The 20,025-nt window shown below is 44.0% G+C and overlaps 1 protein-coding gene across 42 annotated transcripts in view; it reads right to left on the bottom strand.

Moving 5' to 3' along the window:
* The window catches only part of ANK3 (ankyrin 3), a 338,705-nt gene that overhangs the window by 62,444 nt on the left and 256,236 nt on the right, over positions 1-20,025 (bottom strand). For 32 of the 42 annotated variants that reach the window (XM_039366374.1, XM_039366365.1, XM_039366433.1 and 29 more), the window contains 4 exons: positions 19,646-19,769; positions 13,442-13,544; positions 10,694-10,800; positions 2,558-2,782 (listed from right to left, as the gene is read on the bottom strand). In XM_039366374.1, coding sequence (XP_039222308.1) covers positions 2,558-2,782; positions 10,694-10,800; positions 13,442-13,544; positions 19,646-19,769 — 559 coding nt within the window. Of the gene's footprint in view, positions 1-2,557; positions 2,783-10,693; positions 10,801-13,441; positions 13,545-16,029; positions 16,042-19,645; positions 19,770-20,025 lie in introns of all 42 variants that reach the window. The other 10 variants (XM_039366472.1, XM_039366672.1, XM_039366326.1 and 7 more) reach the window with 2 other exon arrangements.

The following is a 20,025-nucleotide window of genomic DNA, read 5'->3' as shown; positions in this document are numbered from 1 at the left end:
GGCTTTTCCCAGAGAAAAGGAGACAAAGAAGCTTGGAGTCTTTGGTATGAAAGAAAAGGGCGAAGGCAGACCCCCCACCCACCAGTTTGCAGGGTATATCTAATGGCCTTGCGGATAAGTGCTTTAGCCTGGCAAGACTCTGTCTACTGATGAGCAACAGTGAAGAAACTACTCAACGTTTCTTTGCTTTGAATCAGAGTCATTCTTGGTTCCTTTGGCCTGACCCCATCTTAGATCTGAATTGGGCCGCCCTTGTATTACCATATTTTCCGGTGTATTAGACGACTCGGCGTATAAGACGACCCCCGACTTCGGAACCAATTTGCATGCCTAGAAAGTCATCTTATACGCCGGAAACTACCGTAATTTCTGGCGTATAAGACGACTCGGCGTATTTATTTATTTATTTATGAGACTTATATACCGCTTTAAGTGCAAGCACTCTCTAAGCGGTGTACACCAGTAAGCAATGTATATATATATTTACATTGCCCCCAACAATCTGGGTCCTCATTTTACCTACCCCGGAAGGATGGAAGGCTGAGTCAACCTTGAGCCGGTGAGATTTGAACCGCTGACCTGCTGAACACAGTCAGCTAAAGTGGCCTGCAGTACTGCGCTCTAACTGCTGCGCCACCTCGGCTCTTATAAGACGACCCCCGACTTCAGAACCGATTTGCATGCTTTAAAAAGTCGTCTTATACGCCGGAAAGTACGGTACAAATGTTGCTTGCTGAAAATGACCCAATTTTGGCCATCTTCTTCTCCCTCCACAAACTGACCTCAAAGCCTCGAATTCTATCAGCAAGATTAAAACGAACACGTCTTTTGGGTGGATCTTTCTTTTTCCAAACGCAATCGAGACCGTAAGAAAAAGCTATTCTAAAAAAAAAAAATTAAGAAAAAGCACAGAACTTATGAAAGCAGAAAGGCTTGCCGCGAGTTCCACATGCTCAAAGCACACAAGGTCAGCTGGACAGGAGCCGTGTCAAGACTGCCATCAAGCCACTATGGTTTCCACTGCCTGTGATATTTAAACCAAAGGGGAAGCCTTGTGCTGTTAACTGTTGTGGGGAACGTAAAAGAGATGGGCATGATCAAAACACAAAACCAGAAAAGAAAGAAAGAAAGAAAAAGAAAAAAAAAAGCAAGTCGAAACCGAAAAACGAGGAAGAAAAGAACCGCAGACAGTTGATATCTTTGCTTAGAAAGAGCCTACCCAGTGAATTTGGTCCCTTGAGGCCCAAGCTGCAGGACTCGGCTAATCAGGCTCTCGGCCTCATTTAAAGGGGGAAGGTTGGCGGGAAGATGCAGTTTACTAGTAGCATCCATGCAGCAGGAAGGAAAAACAAGAGGGGGGAAATAGGAGCCAGAGGTTATCAGCATAGGAACCTTTCTACCATTGAGAAATATTGGTGGATGGATTGACGGCTACGGTAGGCTTATTTGCAGGTTAATTCTTCTCCTACTCTGGGTGCGCAACAGCCAAGGAAGAAGGAAAGGTGGAACAGAGTGTTTCTTTAGAGCAATGGTTCTCAACCTTTTTAATGCCGCGACCCCCAACCGGTCGTAAGTCAAGGACTACTCAACCGGTTGTACGTCGAGGACTACTCAACTGGTGCAGCACCGTTTGCAGAACGGGACTTTTGGCGGGCTCAGCAGGGCAGAGACAGCCTGGACAATTCCTATTGGCTTTTGAAAGCCAATAGAATTAGACTCTATTCAAGAGAGTCTATTCTATTGGCTTTCAAAAGCCCAATAGAATAAAAGGGAGTAGCACAGCTAAGGAAAAGGGGAAAAAAAATGGCAGACTGCGTTGTTTGGCGACCCCTGTGAAATGGTCGTTCGACCCCAAATGGGGTCCCGACCCACAGGTTGAGAACCGCTGCTTTAGAGAGATGGGGTGAAGGGGTGGGTTTGGGGCATGGACTGCTCTGCACATGAGTGGGTAGTACTACCAAGGCTGATTTGACCCCCATGAGAGAGGGAGGTCTCTGCTGAATGGCCTCCTTTCCTCCTTCCGTCCCATCTGTTCAAGATGAGCTCCCTCTAGGCCAGGGGTAGGCAACCTCGGCTCTTTTATGACTCCTGGACTTCAACTCCCAGAATTCCTGAGCCAGCATGGCTCCACTTGGAAACTTCTCCCTTTCCCCTCAACATGGCTGGCTCAGGAATTCTGGGAGTTGAAGTCCACGAGTCATAAAAGAGCCAAGGTTCCCACCCCTGCCCTATATCAGGAGTCCTCAACCTTGGCAACTTTAAGACTCGTGGACTTCAACTCCCAGAATTCCTGAGCCCGCGTGGCTCAGCTTGGAAACCTCTCCCTTTCCCCTCAGCCTGGCTGGCTCAGGAATTCTGGGAGTTGAAGTCCATGAGTCCTAAAAGAGCCGAGGTTGCCTACCCCTGCTCTAGGCTCTATGGGCAGTTGGCCTCTTCTCAAGCAGCAGTCACAAACAAATCCACGAAGACTCGGAGGGCGATTACGATAGGAAAGACAAGGATCCATCCGATGAAGGAAGAAAAACAACTCAGGCGATCAGCCCAGACATCCACTTACCCCAGGAACTGTGCCCCGGAAGGCCCCATCTCAATCAGCCGGCTGGTTAAGCCTTCTCCTTCAACCATGGGTGGCGGGCTGGCCAGCTTGGCTCTCTTCACCAAGCGGCACGTGATGCGGGTGGGAGCCGTGCACTTGCGTGGCGGGATGATGATCCTCATGCCGTGGTGGCGGCTGCCACGCATGGAGCCTCCCCGGGCATCCACCATAAAGCTGACCAGGAAACTGGAAGAGGAAATTGGGGCAGCGTCAGGAGCTGGCACAGGGCAAAAGATCTCTTAACACCAAACCTAATTGCACTGAGAAGGAAATGCTTTCTGAGAACAGCTGGCACTTATGGGCACCATTTGGGTGCAGGTCTACTCAGGAGGAAGTGACAATTGAGCTCACCTCTCTGGAGCAGCCGAGACCAAGGTGGCTGAATTTGGATAGAACTGCAGGGGTCTGGGTGGCTTTTGGGCAGCTGATTTCCCAGCAAAGGGTACAAATAATTCTTTGCATGAGAGATTATTTGGAGGAGGAACAGCTTCCCCCCCTTATTTTGATCACGATTGCATGATATCATGGCTAAGGATTGCACAGCACCTCTATCATGAACATATCAGTGTAGGACTCACGCCCTATCAGCCTGAGCCATTAATCATTTAACCATTCTTTACATTCTATTTCTTCAGAAACTATCAGAGCAACGTGCAGGCGTGACACCTTTTCCCCTAAAAATAAAATTTTAAAAAAGGCTATGGGCCGAAAAACCTGTCTCCTTTTTTTTTCCCCCTTAAAATCTCTCCTCTTCAACCCGAACTTGATGTTCTATTGGAGTTCCTCGTAGTTTATTTATTTATTTATGAGACTTATATACCACTTTAAGTGCAAGCACTGTCTAAGCGGTGTACACCAGTAAGCAATGTATATATATATATTTACATTGCCCCCAACAATCTGGGTCCTCATTTTACCTACCCCGGAAGATGGAAGGCTGAGTCAACCTTGAGCCGGTGAGATTTGAACCGCTGACCTGCTGAACACAGTCAGCTAAAGTGGCCTGCAGTACTGCACTCTAACTGCTGCGCCACCTCGGCTCTAGTTGGTTTCGTAAAGAAAGCAGCCAACTTCGATCCCATGGGGGATGTTCTGGCTTTCTTTTGAAAAATTCTTCCAGTTCCGCTGAGCTTAGAAGACAAAAATAAGGCCTCCTTGAGTCAAGCGTAGCTCCTGGTGGTTTTGTGGGCATCCAGGTGGGCTTCCTTAGTGATAAAACAACACTTAGGAAAGGAGTTTGCCATCTTCAAGACTGACCGTCACCTTCCCAGGCTAGCCTGCAGTTCCTCCAGGATTTCCTGGTGTCCGTCCTCCAGGTCTTAGCCTAGTCCATCGTGAATTTCAGGCAGGTTGATGGACCAATGAGCCAGACCAGACAGGGCAGGGCAGCTGAGAATGAGTTTTTCTCAAACTTGATCTGGCAGAGGTGTGATGCTCCAAGACCAAGTTATAGCCTTGCGTGTTCCCTTCCCGGAATGGGACGCAATCAGAAGCTCATTTGCAATGAGGTCCATCTAGCCCTCAGTCTCTGCTGAAATTAAATACCCTTTATTGAAACAGGTCAAGAGAACTCCTATGAAAGCAATGGCAGACCACTTCCATACAGTTCTTCACAAAGCAACTAGTTTCCCTAGTCCAGGAGTAGGCAACTTTGGCTCTTTTATGACTCGTGGACTTCAACTCCCAGAATTCCTCAGCCAGCATGGCTCAGCTTGGAAACCTCCCCCTTTCCTCTCAGCATGGCTGGCTCAGGAATTCTGGGAGTTGAAGTCCACGAGTCATAAAAGAGCCAGGTTTCCTGTCATCTAGGCCAGGGGTAGGCAACCTTGGCTCTTTTATGACTGGTGGACTTCAATTCCCAGAATTCCTGAGCCAGCATGGCTCAGCATGGAAACCTCTCCATTTCTCCTCAGCATGGCTGGCTCAGGAATTCTGGGAGTTGGAAGTCCACGAGTCATAAACGAGCCAAGGTGGCCTACTCCTGCCCTAGTCCATTCGCCCTTAGAGCTCCCTTTACAAAATAATTGCAGCTTTCATGTTGCCTACTTCAAAGGATACTTTAAACTGCTCTGGGTTAGTTTGTTCGTTTCTTGCTGCCTTAACCTGCTTTGCACATTATCCTAAAGCAGGTTTTGTTTTGTTTTTAAATTAGCTATCCTTTCTACATTTCCAGGCCTAAAATCTCGATGTGATTGCAGATTAAAAAGCTGGTTCCTTCGAATTCTTGATATTTTTTTTTTAAAAAAAATAGACTCTGGATTGCCATTGATTTTATAGAGTTGGATGCCTGCCAAAAAACCAAAAATCGCTTTAAAATCTGGTGCATCTTCTGCCCGGGACTACATTGCCAATTTGTCGCATGTGTATTAATTTTTGCCCCGAGGCTCCAACCTGGTTTTCGTCCCCTATGCCAGGAAAGTGATTTCTTTATTTCCTCAAAAGATTTAGATGGCTGCCCATCCTAACTCAGAACTTCTCTTTTACTCTTGGGGAGTCCACCCCAGGACACCCAGTGCGTCAGGACATTGTCTCAAAGAGAATTGTCTTCCCTTCCCAAACCTTGACATGTCCCAACAACTCAGCTTATTTTTAAACAGCTCCCTTTTGGCTTGTTTAGTCTAATCAACAAAACTCTCAAGTTTGCAAGGCTTTCTGAGTGAGTTTGCTAAACAATTCTTTCAGACCGTTTGCTTAAGCGACACGGTTGATGCTAGAATACGGACATGGTTAAGAGCCGATCCTGGCTTGATTTGTCAAGCTCAATAGAGTACCTGTAATGTAAGACCGTGGTCCTCTAGCTAGAAAGACTGCCGAAGCAAGCTGCAGTTTGATTGTTGGTTATTTTAGAATCGTTTCTTTCTCGTGAAATGTCTTCCATAGAGCCTCACTGGCAAATTCCACCAGATAACAGACTTTAGCAATTCCTCTAGTATTTCTGATCAAAATGCCCAGGATCCCCCGTCAACTAACTTGTTTATCAACCCTCCTGGACACCAGACAAATGATTTTCTTCATGCAGAGTTTGTATAAATGACATTAAGAGTTAGTGACCATCTAAGTCATTATCAGACCAATGATATGAGTTACAGGACAAATTTCTAAAGCACAATACTAAAGACAACAAGGAGACAAAACAGGGAAGTCTATAGCGGAAGGCAGAAAGACTGGAGACGCACGACCAACATCTACACACACTGCAATTGGAGAGGAGAAATAAAATAAACACACAGAGAGGCAAAATGAGAAGTCACAGACAGCATCATCATCACCTTGAATCATACTGTGGGAGTGGAGAGGAATAGCTGCAAAATAATTTAGAAAGCAAATTGGGGAAAAATTAATATGAGATTATTAGAAGCAAGCAACAAAAATGTTGATCATAAACAAAGGCAATATAACAAAAGCAAAGCATTTCCATTTGGTCATAGGTGGTGGGGAGAGACGGGGGGTTATTCCCCTGTTTTAAAAGCGAAAGAGATTATGGGATAGCGATATGCATTTTGCTGAAATTAAAAGCTTTGCTCAAAAACCGGGCGGAGATGTGGATCCATACTCTGGTATGGGAAAGGAAAAGAACTAAGGACTATTTTGCACTGGAACATGGATTATGTTAAGGGACGTAACACTGATAGTAAATGGTGTTCGGTTGATTTGAGCAAGTATTTTAAAGGTTTGAGAACACAAGTAATCTGAAACAATGCCACGCTGTGAGGGCATATGTTTAGCTTGATTTTGGCTTAGTTTGTTGCTTGATCCCGGCTCCTACTGATCGAAGCTCCCAATTGATGGTTTATTGGGCTTGCACATGTCTGGGAGAAAATATAGCACACATGTTCAGGATAAACTGCATTTGCAGCAAAGCACTGAGATCCTATCCCTTCCATCGATTAGCACTCATACTCTCTGCTCCTGTATATCTTGGACCCAGTGCAGAGATTAGAAGCATTATTTGCTACCAATCTCAATTTGCCACACCTCAGGGTTTCCTCTGACTCCTAAATCAAGGCTAGCCTTAAAAAGCATTGTGGAAAAATCCAATAAACTTCCAATTACCATATATGCCGGCGTATTAGGCGACCCGGCGTATAAGATGACCCCCGTCTTTGTCGCCGAGCTGCATTCCTAGAATGTCGTCTTATACGCCGGAAACTACCAGTATTTTCGGCGTATAAGACGACTCGGCGTATAAGACGACCCCCGTCTTTGGCGCCGAGTTTAGCATTTCCGGAAGTCGTCTTATATGCCGGCATATACGGTAACTGAAAAAAATAATAATTGGGTAGTAGATGATTGAGAAGTTTGAAAGACTATAGAAAGTGTTTAACTTAAATTTCACAAGGCCAGAGGCAGAAAAAAAAACAAAACAAGTGGCCCAAAACTTCAAATGTTGACTGTTTGGATGCCTGGGTACTAGGAGTTTCCAATTTCCAAGGGATTGAAAGAAAATAGTGAAGGTTATAATAGTGTCAAGACTCAACCAAGGACTTGCAGCACCGTTTGCAGAATGGGACTTTTGGCGGGCTCAGCAGGGCAGAGACAGCCTGGACAATTCCTATTGGCTTTTGAAAGCCAATAGAATTAGGCTCTATTCAAGAGAGTCTGTTCTATTGGCTTTCAAAAGCCAATAGAATAAAAGGGAGTAGCACAGCTAAGGAAAAGGGGGAAAAAAATGGAGGACTGCGTTGTTTGGTGACCCCCCGTGAAATGGTCGTTCGACCCCAAATGGGGTCCCGACCCACAGGTTGAGAACCACTGGTTTAACGGACATGCTTGAGGGGAAAGACGAGTGCATTCTTGATAGCCAGCAACTTGGGGCCTGAGAGCAATCTGGGGACCCCCCCCCCCAGGTCCTTTTTACCAGAACTCTTCATAGTTCCCATCTGATGTGGCCAAGAAATATTTTCCCAGCTGGTCTTTGGCGTCTGATATACGGGTTTTAACAGCTGGTATTGGGGCAACGTTCTACAAACTGGCTGGTTAACCCTTCCAGTGGGAGTTATTGGGAAGGAATTATTTTCATTAAACGTCTTATTTATTTTCTAATGTTACAATTATATCTTTGAAAAACAACGTGGCGGCCGAGTTACAATGATTCTATCACATGCAGATATTATAAATTCAAGTCTCCAACTATTCAGCCAATAGTTCCTCTCTTTTCCCCTTAATTATGTACTGTCTCTTATTAGTATACTTCCTATTCTATCAATCAGATAGAAAATAATTTTCTTACATTTATCAATAACTTTTACTTTATGTATGTATGTCTTAATTGTTTTAACATTCCATCTTTTAGACCAGTGGTTCTCAACCTTTCTAATGCCGTGACCCCATAATACAGTTCCCCGTGTTGTGGTGACCCCAGGGGTGTGGCCAAGTGGGTGTGGCCACCAATAAGAGGGAGTAGGACAGCTAAGGAAAAGGGAAAAAAATGGCGGACAGCGTGGTTTGGCGACCCCCATGAAATGGTCGTTCGACCCCAAATGGGGTCCCGACCCACAGGTTGAGAACCGCTGTTTTAGACCATCAATAATCTAGTAAATTTTCCCAGCTTTAATTTTCCATTAATATTTAAGTTTAACGTTTAAGGAATTGTACTTGTTTGTGTCCATGTCTTGGCCATCTCACACAAGTCACAACTATTTAATCTGTTTCATCTGGAGACTTAGCAGCCCTGCAGAGGTAAAAATGCCCTTTCTGTGCTGCAGGAAAGTTTCCTAGTTAACTTTTAAGGGGAAGGAAGCAAAGTATTCTCACTATGAAAAGAGCTGCCCCTTTTTCAAATGCAGCTGCCCATTCTGTACTTCATGCTTGCTGGATGCATCAGCTAAGAAGATGACCATCATCATATTAATAGTGCCACAAACAATGTTGACATTTGGGGGGACCAGGGAGTTTTATCCTAGACCTCTGTACTCCTGCAATGAATTTAAATAAAGCTGACCGTTTGGGAGAAGTCAGTGAATTAGGCTAAAAAAAAAATTAGGAAAGTTCATGAAGGATAAAGCTGCAATGTGTATCTTTTTAAAAGCCTCCTTCATATTTTGATTTGGTGGTAGGAAGGTTATTTTGCTCATGGCTCTAATTATAGATATGCTTTTGAAGGGAAGAAGAAGAAATGGAAGCTACCTTGTAATTATAGCAAACATGTCTAAACATTTAAAAATAGTCTTCAGAAACTTTGAGAGGATTATTACTGGCATTTGAAAAAATATATTTCCTTTATTTGGCAGGCATAATGTATTTTTCAACTTACTGGGGATTCAAATCACCTTCATCTTCCTTAAATGGGACTGAAATTCATGGAACTTGAGCTGCTTTTGTTGACGCATACCCATTTCTCTGACATGCACCTAGCCTAATTAATTATCAATGCTAATTTCTTTGTGACAATTAATGCAACTGGTGTAGGTGTGAAAACGGAGCTCTTAGATTAGATGTAAATCTTACAAAATATCTGTCTTCCATAATGTAGTCTTAAATCAAAACAGTGGACTGAGAACTTTTGAGCTCAGAATTATTCAGGAGAGAAAAAAAAAAAAGGCAACAGATGAATAGGTAGGTTGAGTTCCAGTCCTCTTTGTGACTGTATCCTGGTGTGCTCTGAACCTCCCTCTCTATTGATTCTGGCTCACAAAGCTCAAAGAATTAGAATGTAAAGCAAAATCAGCCACATCCATGAGCAGAACAGAAACATCTCTGCTAACATATGGAGCAGTTTCCAGGTTTTTATTAGTTAGAGAAATGGAGTCAGAATCAATCTCAATCTCTCTCTCTCTCTCTCTCTCTCTCTCTCTCTCTCTCTCTCTCTCTCTCTCTCTCTCTCTCTCTCTCACACACACACACACACACACACACATCTATCTATCTATCTATCTATCTACCCTATCTACTCTATCTATGTCTATCTACCCTATCTATTCTATGTATCTATGTATGTATCTATGTATCTACTGTATCTATCTATCTATCTATCTATCTATCTATCTATCTATCTATCTATCCTACTCTATCTGTCTGTCTGTCTGTCTACCCTATGTATCTATCTATCTATCTATCTATCTATCTATCTATCTATCTATCTATCTATCTATCTATCTATCTATCTATCTATCTATCTATCTATCTACCCTATCTATGTCTATCTACCCTACCTATCTACTCTATGTATCGATATATCTATGTATCTATGTATCTATCTATGTATCTATCTATGTATCTATCTATCTATCTACCCTATCTATGTCTATCTATTTACCCTATCTACTCTATGTCTGTCTACCCTACCTATCTATGTATCTATGTATCTATTTCTGTATGTATCTATGTATGTATCTATGTATGTATCTATGTATGTATCTATGTATCTATCTATCTATCTATCTATCTATCTATCTATCTATCTATCTATCTATCTAATCTATCCCCTCCTCCCTCCCTCCCTCCCTCCCTCCCTCCCTCCCTCCCTCTCTCTCTCTCTCTCTCTCTCAGAAATGAAAAGGTTCTTCCATACATCCAAGGCAAAGAAACTCACAACTATTTCAGTTCCTCCAAATACACCCAGTTGAGTCATGGGTTGAAACATGTTTACTACAGCATTGTGAACTACCACAGAAGGAGAAATGTTTTGCCTTCTAATCTCAACGCAAGATAGAGATGTGGCACTGGTGTGAATCAGGATCTCCTGAGGTTCCCTATTATGGAACAGGACTACTCGTGGCTTTAAATGTTTAATTTAAAAGCCATCTAATTACTTATCTTGATATGGCTCTCTCTTTGCTCTGGGCTGTTGAAGTGGTGCCCAAACTCAAGTCAAATTAATATTTTAAAGATATTGCTTTCATTGTTTTGCTATCAGAAGCCTCAACTTTATTGCTAGGTTTCCTGTTCTATATCTCTTGATTAGTTTAAGCTACTCTACATGTCGGCAGCAGTGTAACAGTGGTGTAGACACTCAATAGCAATAAATAACAAATTCCACAGCTGGCATGAAGGAAGTGTATGTCAAGGAAGGTCATAGTGAATAGGTTATTCCCTGTCTTCCAAGCCACTGCCTGGTTTCACCCTGGGTGAAGGAAGGATAGCATCCGAAGTACTTACCCCGAGTGAATGGGGCTAGACACAAGGTTAACATTGTCCAGGGTCTCCGCAGCCCAGCTGTAGTGCCGGAGAGAATCGGAGTCCACCTCTCTAGGAAACATCACGGGCTTCAAAGAGATGGGCAACAAGAAACCATTAAGTCATCCAAGAAGTTAAGAAACATTCTGTGCTTTATGACAATCAAGTCCTTAAAAGGTTCTCTGGGCCGTGGTTATTGTGATGGTTTTAAATGTGATGGGATCCTTGGCCAGCTTTACTTACATGGTGATAGCTGGTAAGTGGGCTGGCTCTGCAATTCTCTCTTACTAGTTTTGTCTGCCACCTTTCCTCCAAAGAAATCTCCCTTCCCCACTTATCCTTGTTGTAACACTATGGCGCTTACGTAGTCGTTGTCCCCCAGATCTCTGGGTTGAATTGGACCTGCATCTCCCCACACAATGCCCAACCACTGCCTTTGTCCGTTGCAATCGGAAGATGGAGGCAAGGAACACGAGAGATTTGATTCAAGACTCTTGTTCAGGCACCAAACCACCTCCGTGAGCCAACGGAATGAAACCCATCAGCAACCTCAGAAGCTAGCTCAGCTCTTAGTCTGATGGAACTCAGGATCACTGGCCTGCTAGACAATTCCTGAATCAAGATGATAGCCAGAACTACACCACTGGGTCTCAATACACGTAACAATGGGTGAGGCTTCAACTGCACTGTTTTGAACTTCCCCTCCTGTGGACACACCACATTCTGCGTCGCTGTGCTACAGCAATCAGAGGCTGCCTATGTCCTGATGTCACAGTTCCTATTTTATCAGAGGGTAATGCAGTAGAAATGCGTGTTTAATTTAGCACATAAAGGCCAGCATCCTGTTATTTAGTTGAAGCCTTCCATGCTGGCTACCAAATTTAGCTATAATTTACTCAAATGTCTTCCTCCCGCAACCTCAGAAGCTAGCTCAGCTCTTAGTCTGATGGAACTCAGGATCACTGGCCTGCTAGACAATTCCTGAATCAAGATGATAGCCAGAACTACACCACTGGGTCTCAATACACGTAACAATGGGTGAGGCTTCAACTGCACTGTTTTGAACTTCCCCTCCTGTGGACACACCACATTCTGCGTAGCTGTGCTACAGCAATCAGAGGCTGCCTATGTCCTGATGTCACAGTTCCTATTTTATCAGAGGGTAATGCAGTAGAAATGCGTGTTTAATTTAGCACATAAAGGCCAGCATCCTGTTATTTAGTTGAAGCCTTCCATGCTGGCTACCAACTTTAGCTATAATTTACTCAAATGTCTTCCTCCCGGAACTACCGAAAAAAGGCATTCAAATTCTACAATGTCTCAAACTGAAGGAACATTTCATTGGAGATTGTGATTTCAGGGCATAAACAGGAGTCTTGTCTTTGCAAATTAAAGGCAATACTACATAAAATGTACAGGTATTCTGCTGAATTAACCCTGTGTTCAGTCACCTTGCATTCATTATCAGTTTATTTCCTTGCCCTTAAACCAGTGGTTCTCAACTTGTGGGTCGGGACCCCATTTGGGGTCGAACGACCATTTCACGGGGGTCGCCAAACAACGCAGTCCGCCATTTTTTCCCCCCTTTTCCTTAGCTGTGCTACTCCCTTTTATTCTATTGGCTTTTGAAAGCCAATAGAATAGACTCTCTTGAATAGAGTCTAATTCTATTGGCTTTCAAAAGCCAATAGGAATTGTCCAGGCTGTCTCTGCCCTGCTGAGCCCGCCAAAAGTCCCATTCTGCAAACGGCGCTGCACCAGTTGAGTAGTCCTCGACTTACGACCGGTTGAGTAGTCCTTGACTTACGACCGGTTGGGGGTCACGGCATTAAAAAGGTTGAGAACTACTGCCTTAAACAATAATAATGTCAAAACTGATAAGAAAAATAGTAATCTAAGAATCTGAATTCTAAGGATGAGCTACAGTGGCCTCGAGCTCTTTCTGAACTTTGATTTCCAGTCGCCCTGCACTCTGAGGCTGTTGGGAGTTGAGGTTCAGCAACGTCGTCGATTGCTTTTAATGGATTAATTGCACCAACAGCTGACTGATACATTAGCCTATAACAGGGGTAGGCCACCTTAGCTCTTTTATGACTCGTGGACTTCAACTCCCAGAATTCCTGAGCCAGCATGGCTCAGCTTAGAAACCTCTCTCTTTCCCCTCAGCGTGGCTGGCTCAGGAATTCTGGGAGCTGAAGTCCACGAGTCATAAAAGAGCTAAGGTGGCCTAGAATTTAGATTTCATCTTTGATGCATCGCTTGTTGTTTTGTTCTATCTTAACTCTCCATCCCCATGGAGGGTGGCAGTATACAAATATCGTAAATATGTAAGTAAAAAATGAGGAAGGCTGAGAAACTGAGAACTTATTGAAGAAATCATGGACAGTCATGGAAATGGCATTACCAAGTACTTGACTGACTGAGATTCCCAGCTTATAGGCCGTTTTCCGTTTGGTGGGTCACAATTTATACCGAAAGCTTCAAGTCTTGGCTTGAATTGCTTAGATTAAAGCAGCACATACATTATTGCAATTTTAAAAAACAAATAAATAAATAACAAACACCTTCTCCATCTTCTCCTCCCCCAATCAGCTCAATTAAAATTCCCAGGAAGCATGCTCAGGATGTGCTGACTGGAAAGGATGGCAGCTCCAGTCCAATCAAGCTAAGGGCTGCAAAAAGGATGTATTTAAATCCTTCCTTCCCCAGCCAGAGTCACAAGAAACTCACCGTGTCCTTTGGGGGCACCAGAAGTTCCTCAATCATTACACTGTCCCGGGTGAAAGAGCTTCTGTTCAAGGTGTAGGACCTATCCGAACTGAAGGAGCGGAGGCTGGTTGTATTTACAATTTATCAGAGAGTGTGGTGATGAGGATGAGATGAACAAAAGAAAAATTAATGCATGCAACTTCCAGGGAGTACGCTCACGTCCCTAAACCTGGTGTAACCGATGTGGAGCAGTTTAAAAATGCTACCGGTGCGATTTTTGATGAAGTTTTTAGTGATTCCCTCCAGCCCCCGTTGATAAAATCCGAAAAAAATTACATCATTTATTCTGGCTATTTCATTTGTCAAAGGAAGCCTTCAGATATTGTCCCTCAGCAGAAATTGACAGCTATTTTATCCATTTAATATCAGAGCGCATCTATTTGAATGTGGTAACAATGCATGTTGGGAGTCCGATATACACTAGGTCAGGGGTAGGCAACCTTGGCTCTTTTATGACTTGCGGACTTCAAACTCCCAGAATTCCTGAGCCAGCATGGGGGAACTATGGCCCCGTCATGCCTCGCGGACTTCAATTCCCAGAATTCCTGAGTCAGCATGGGGGAACTATGGCCCCTTCATGACTCGTGGACTTCAACTCCCAGAATTCCTGAGCCAGCATGGCTCAGCTTGGAAACCTCTCCCTTTCCCCTCAGCATGGCTGGCTCAGGAATTCTGGGAGTTGAAGTCCACACCTCATAAAAGAGCCAAGGTTGCCTACCCCTGACCCAGGTGTATATTACTGATTAAGCTTATTCAAAGTGTAACCCTGATTGATTTCAATGGGCACTGTAGTAACTTTGAACTTAGGATTTATGCCTTATTCCAAAACTTACACGGAAGCAGACGTCAAAAACGCCCTTCAATATTTTTTTTAGCCTAGACCTCTTCACTTACGTAGATACTTCTGTTAGTCAATGTTTTACTTGCCCTTCAGATGATGGCACTGAAGACTGTAGTTTTATTTTATTTTGCATCACACAAAAATATTATTGTGTACAGCTAACCATGCGCTGCTAATTGTTTGTAAAACAAGGAACAATTTAGAAATATTTTGGTTAACCTAGGAAAAAAAAACATTTCCCTATTAAGATAGCTCTGTTCTGAAGTTTAACCTACCGTACCTTCCGGCGTATAAGACGACTTTTGAAAGCGCAGAAATCGGCGCCGAAGTCGGGGGTCGTCTTATACGCCGAGTCATCTTATACGCCGGAAATCACGGTAGTTTCCGGCGTATAAGACGACTTTCTAGGCATGCGACTCAGCGCCAAAAACAGGAGTCGTCTTATACGCCGGGTCGCCTTGTATGGTGGAATATACGGTATCCGTTTTATTGAGAATCTTTCCGTGTTGTTTTTAAGAATTTAGTTCTCAAGACAGGCTACCTGGTCTACACTGGCCTTTTTCGAAAGGGAACAACCTATCTTAAGAACTGACTGGCTCTAACCTTAAAGATGATCCTTGATATCTGACGACTGGCTGTGCGCTTGAAGCACACTCAGGACTTCCACTTCAAGTTGTCACAACAAGGAAAAACAGCTTGTTCAAAGGAAGCTCATTCCAGCCTCAGGCCTTTCAGATTAACCGGCCCTCAGAAACAAAGGACAAGTCACGGGCCAACGGAGGTTAACTTGTTCAAATTCCAGGGTTACAATTAGGAGGCTGTCCTTGATAAGCAGAGAGTCCCAAGAGTTTAGCTCAGTGGACAACAGGGTGAAGACTGTCTCTTTATTGTATGCAAGGGACACAATGGGATGAACAGGTCAACCTATCACCTTCTCCTGAAGTTTGGAGGAAAACAATTGGAATCTACCAAAGCGAAGGCTATGCATTTACGTCTGACATTTTAATCCTGGAAGTTGCATAGAGCAAACGTTAGAAGACATGCCACGTTAAAAAAAAAAATGCTTACTATTGTAAGGGAGAAAAAAAGAAAAGAAAAAAAGTCAAATAATACGCATTCAGCAAACACAAGAAGGTTTGGGGGCTAATTTAAAAAAAAAATAAGAATGCGTAAGTAACTGAACAGCATAGGACATGCACTCTGCACTTCAGAGTAAATCTTCCCAAATTGTTTGTTTTCTACAAAATCTCATCACTTTTAGCAGGTTTATCTCGCGGATTAATCACCATCTTGAACAGGAGAAGAACTTGGCGGATTATTCAAGCCGTCCATCTTATCAAGCCACTAAGCGCTAGAACCCTACAGGGCAGGGGTAGGCCACCTTGGCTCTTTTATGACTCGTGGACTTCAACTCCCAGAATTCCCGAGCCAGCAGGGCTCAGCTTGGAAATCTCTCCCTTTCCCCTCAGCGTGGCTGGCTCAGGAATTCTGGGAGTTGAAGTCCACGCGTTATAAAAGAGCCAAGGTTGCCTACCCCTGCCCTATAGGGCATTTCACTGCAGCCATGAAAACAGCATTATTTGGAATAGGTGCAACCAAACAGTCATGAGATGCTGCGATGCTAACTCAAATAAACCACAAGCAAGCAGAGGAATGAGAAACGGTGAAATCAGAGAAACATTACCAGGCTGAGGCCATGCTTCCTTACCTGACCTTAGGACTAGGTTTAGAAACGTTCAACGGAAAAGGAAAAAAGAAGGAGAAATAGAAAGCAAAGAATCAGTGGGGGAAAAAGCACAGTGCCAGAGCTAGATGACATAGCCACCAAATGGAAAAAGAAAAAAAAGCTTCCTTGGTTGATTTTCTTTGGCTTTTAATTATTTACTGATGAAAGAAATCTACGTAGGCTGCCCATCTACTAAAAACAACTCTGGGTGGCTACATGAAATCTCCACCTAAGAAACTGTAGGTAAGAGAAGACGGGAAAATACTCTTGCTTCTGATCCTGGAGAACTTCCAATGGGGATCAAGGTGATTGGGCTACATACACGGACAACTTCTGGCCTAATATCATCTCCTGCCATGTTCTTGTGGGATGACAGGAACAGCTCTCAATCTAGGCTGGAGAACTAGCAGCCAGCAGATACTGCTCAACCACAAGTCCCCCTGGACTGCGGTATAGGAGGACTTCACGAGTCCTTGCAAAGGTCTACTTTTTGATGGTCGATGGTTAAGCCTCGGAGGACGTTAACTGTTCAGAGATGGTTTAGTTTTGAGAATGAGGAACTGACACTGCTGAAGAAGCCTAGCAGAGATCTAGTTGTTTTTGATCTGATCTTCTGGGCAAAACATTTTCAATGCCAAATTTATTTATTTATTTATTTATTTATCTTATATACCACTTTAAGTGCAAGCACTCTCTAAGCGGTGTACACCAGTAAGCAATGTGTATATATATTTACATTGCCCCCAACAATCTGGGTCCTCATTTTACCTACCCCGGAAGGATGGAAGGCTGAGTCAACCTTGAGCCGGTGAGATTTGAACCGCTGACCTGCTGAACAAAGTCAGCTAAATTGGCCTGCAGTACTGCACTCTAACTGCTGCACCACCTCGGCTCTTGTTATAAGACCGACATGCCTCTGCCTAAAATTTCAGCTTCTTTTTAGCCTATTTTTATGACAAAGCCTTTTAGGAGAACCCTGACATATGACTGACACAGGGAATGGGCTAAAAAGAGAACAGTATGATCCTATTATTAATGAATGATGCATTTAAGATACATACCACTTGCCATGAAACTGTTAGGCAGTTCTTAGCACGGTATCCTTATGAACTGCTATTAGGGGGTTGCAACTGATTTTAGATGGGCTGGGCTCTCCTTGACAGTCCCAATACATCGTTTTGAAGTTCTCCTGGGTCTGCTGCACCCCAAGGCCATCAGGAAAGCAATGGACAGGGATGGTTTTAATGAGCAAAGGCAGCCCTAACCTTTTCTGGAGAAACTGACCATGCTCTTGTGAGGTCTCCAGTCCAGAGTTTTTCCCAAACTCTCTGTGCAGGTGCCAAGACTTCTACAGTATACTGTTGCCTGACAGCTGACACTAGAGATACAAGAAATTCACGGAATACTTCTATTCTACCAACGTCAGTTTCGGCCAACATACTTGTAAAGCCAATTTAAAATGCTAATTAACAGGAACAAGACTTAAAATATGCTTTAGTGTAGCAGGCCTGCAACTCTGAAATGGAAGTGGACCATTGGAAGTCCACTTCAGCAGTTGTCACTAAGGAAAGCCTCAAGGTTCATCTGTTTCCTATATCATTAGTGACATGACAATTGCTATTGGTTTCAATGGTTCTGACCACAATTTGCATTCGTCGTTTAGTGTTTCTAGATATAAATAATTGTTTTATTACTGTGGTGTTCATCTTAGGGTGAGGTTCTACCAAAGAGCATTACAGTCAGCTAAGCAGCTCTGATCCTAAGGGAGGGAGAATAAGGAAGTGGCAGATTAACATTCCATAAATATCTTTGGGATATGTGCCTGTATTCGTTCATTCATTCTTCAAGTATGTACTACAGTATTCACTAGCTTAACACTGAAATATTCTCTGATAAACAACTAAAGCCACAGTTTACATTTTGTGGAGTAAGAGCCCAGATAACAACGCCACCAGTGGAATGTTACACTATTTAAATAAGAAATCTGGGAAGACTGTAACATTTATCTGATAGAATTGTGCAATGCTGAACTCACACACGACTTAGTAAATCGGTGTTTCTCAAACTCAGCAACTTTGAGGTGTGTGGACTTCACGTCCCAGAATTCCCTAGCCCAGGGGTAGGCAATCTTGGCTCTTTTATGACTCGTGGACTTCAACTCCCAGAATTCCTCAGCCAGCATGGCTCAGCTTGGAAACCTCTCCCTTTCCCCTCAGCATGGCTGGCTCAGGAATTCTGGGAGTTGAAGTCCATCAGTCATAAAAGAGCCAAGGTGGCCTACCTCTGGCCTAGGCCTAGGCCGCTTTATGACTGGTGGACTTCAACTCCCAGAATTCCTGAGCCAGCATGGCTCAGCTTAGAAACCTCTCCCTTTCCCCTCAGCATGGCTGGCTCAGGAATTCTGGGAGTTGAAGTCCACGAGTCATAAAAGAGCCAAGGTTGCCTACCTCTGGCCTAGGCCGCTTTATGACTTATGGACTTCAACTCCCAGAATTCCTGAGCCAGCATGGCTCACCATGGAAACCTCTCCCTTTCCCCTCAGCATGGCTGGCTCAGGAATTCTGGGAGTTGAAGTCCACAAGTCATAAAAGAGCCAAGGTGGCCTAGCCCTGCCCTAGCCAGCCCACAAATCTTAAAGCTGGAAAGATTGGGAAACATGGGAGTAAATTATTTCCTTCCTTTCCTTCCTCTTTCCATGAAGGAAGAGTCTGAAGGGCTAAGCGGGGGTAAAGGCTTCTGGACCAAGGCAGACCCAGGAACAAGGCGTCCACGCTGTGCCTTGGGGGAAGATGCCACTCGCTGCCAGATAATGAAAGGACTTTCTACAAACAATCATTTAAGCTATAGGAAAATGTCCTCGGGGCTGAGCTTGGGAGGTTTAATTATTAGCCTCACAATTCCACCGCCTGTAAACTGACTCCTCTTTCCCAGCTGAGAAAACCATCTCCAAAATGATGGCCTTTACACGTTTCAAGCCTAGCAAATTGGAAGATGCTCTTGCTAGTATGAGCTTCTTGCTTATCCCGCGTGGAAAGTGGGCAGCCCATGACCCATTTTCCTCCCTTGCAACCAAGCTGCACATTCCTTTCGGAACAAAGGCTGGCTAAGGGCTTTGGCAGCGAGGTGACAACTGACAAACAAATCAAGACACTGACCATGATCCACGGGGTGGACAATGCATTCTTTTGGGAAAGGAACCCATTAAGTACCAAATGGCCTTAAAGACCAGTTTTTCTTTCAAAATGGGGCTTGGTGGCTCAGCTGTGGGAGTCCCACACAAAGCTCTCCTCTGTTTCCAAAGGAAACTTCTGGTGGATGTGGGGTGTGAGCAGGTATCGGGGAGAAATGGTGATTGATTCACCTGAGTCAATGAATAAGCCTACTGAATGGGGTGGAACGGAAGCGGTGGGTTGTAGAATTACTCTTTCGCCATAACAAAACTCTCGTAGAAGGCAGAGCAGAGATGGGCTAAAATCATGAAGGCATCACGGACAGGCTGGAAGCAACCAAGCGGTGACATTATGGGACTTGAATGAACTTCTGCAGAAAGAGATGTTTTTCCGGAAAAAAGATGCTTATGAGGAAAGCATGCTCCTACCTGGCAGATCGGGCTCCCAGACTGAAGCCCATGTAGCCTTCGGCTGGCAGAGAGTCGTCCCCTAATTCTTTGAGATCCTGAGGCCCAAGATACTTGTCCGTGTCGCCTGTGATTGCATCTTCACCTGCCAGCAGAAAAAAAAGCAAGTGGAACTCAGGAACATATCCCAAACATTGGGATGCCCACCTTTTATCAACCTTGCTAGGAAATAAAAGCCACACACAACCACATACACACCCATCGTCGGGCCTGCTGAAGGGTGAAAAACATCAACCATTATCTGTCTCTTCCTTGTAAAAAAAAAAGAGAGAAATCCTCCTTCATGGGTTCATACATACTGAAGCATAAATAGGGCCCCTCTTTATATGAAACCCCAATGT

The sequence above is a fragment of the Crotalus tigris genome, unplaced genomic scaffold, assembly GCF_016545835.1.
Source record: "Crotalus tigris isolate CLP2741 ecotype Arizona unplaced genomic scaffold, ASM1654583v1 scf7180000017598.18339901613:2243638, whole genome shotgun sequence".
Classification (NCBI taxonomy): Eukaryota; Metazoa; Chordata; class Lepidosauria; order Squamata; family Viperidae; genus Crotalus; species Crotalus tigris.
The sequence above is the reverse complement of the archived record's forward strand: the minus strand, read 5'-3'. Positions and strand labels throughout refer to the sequence as shown.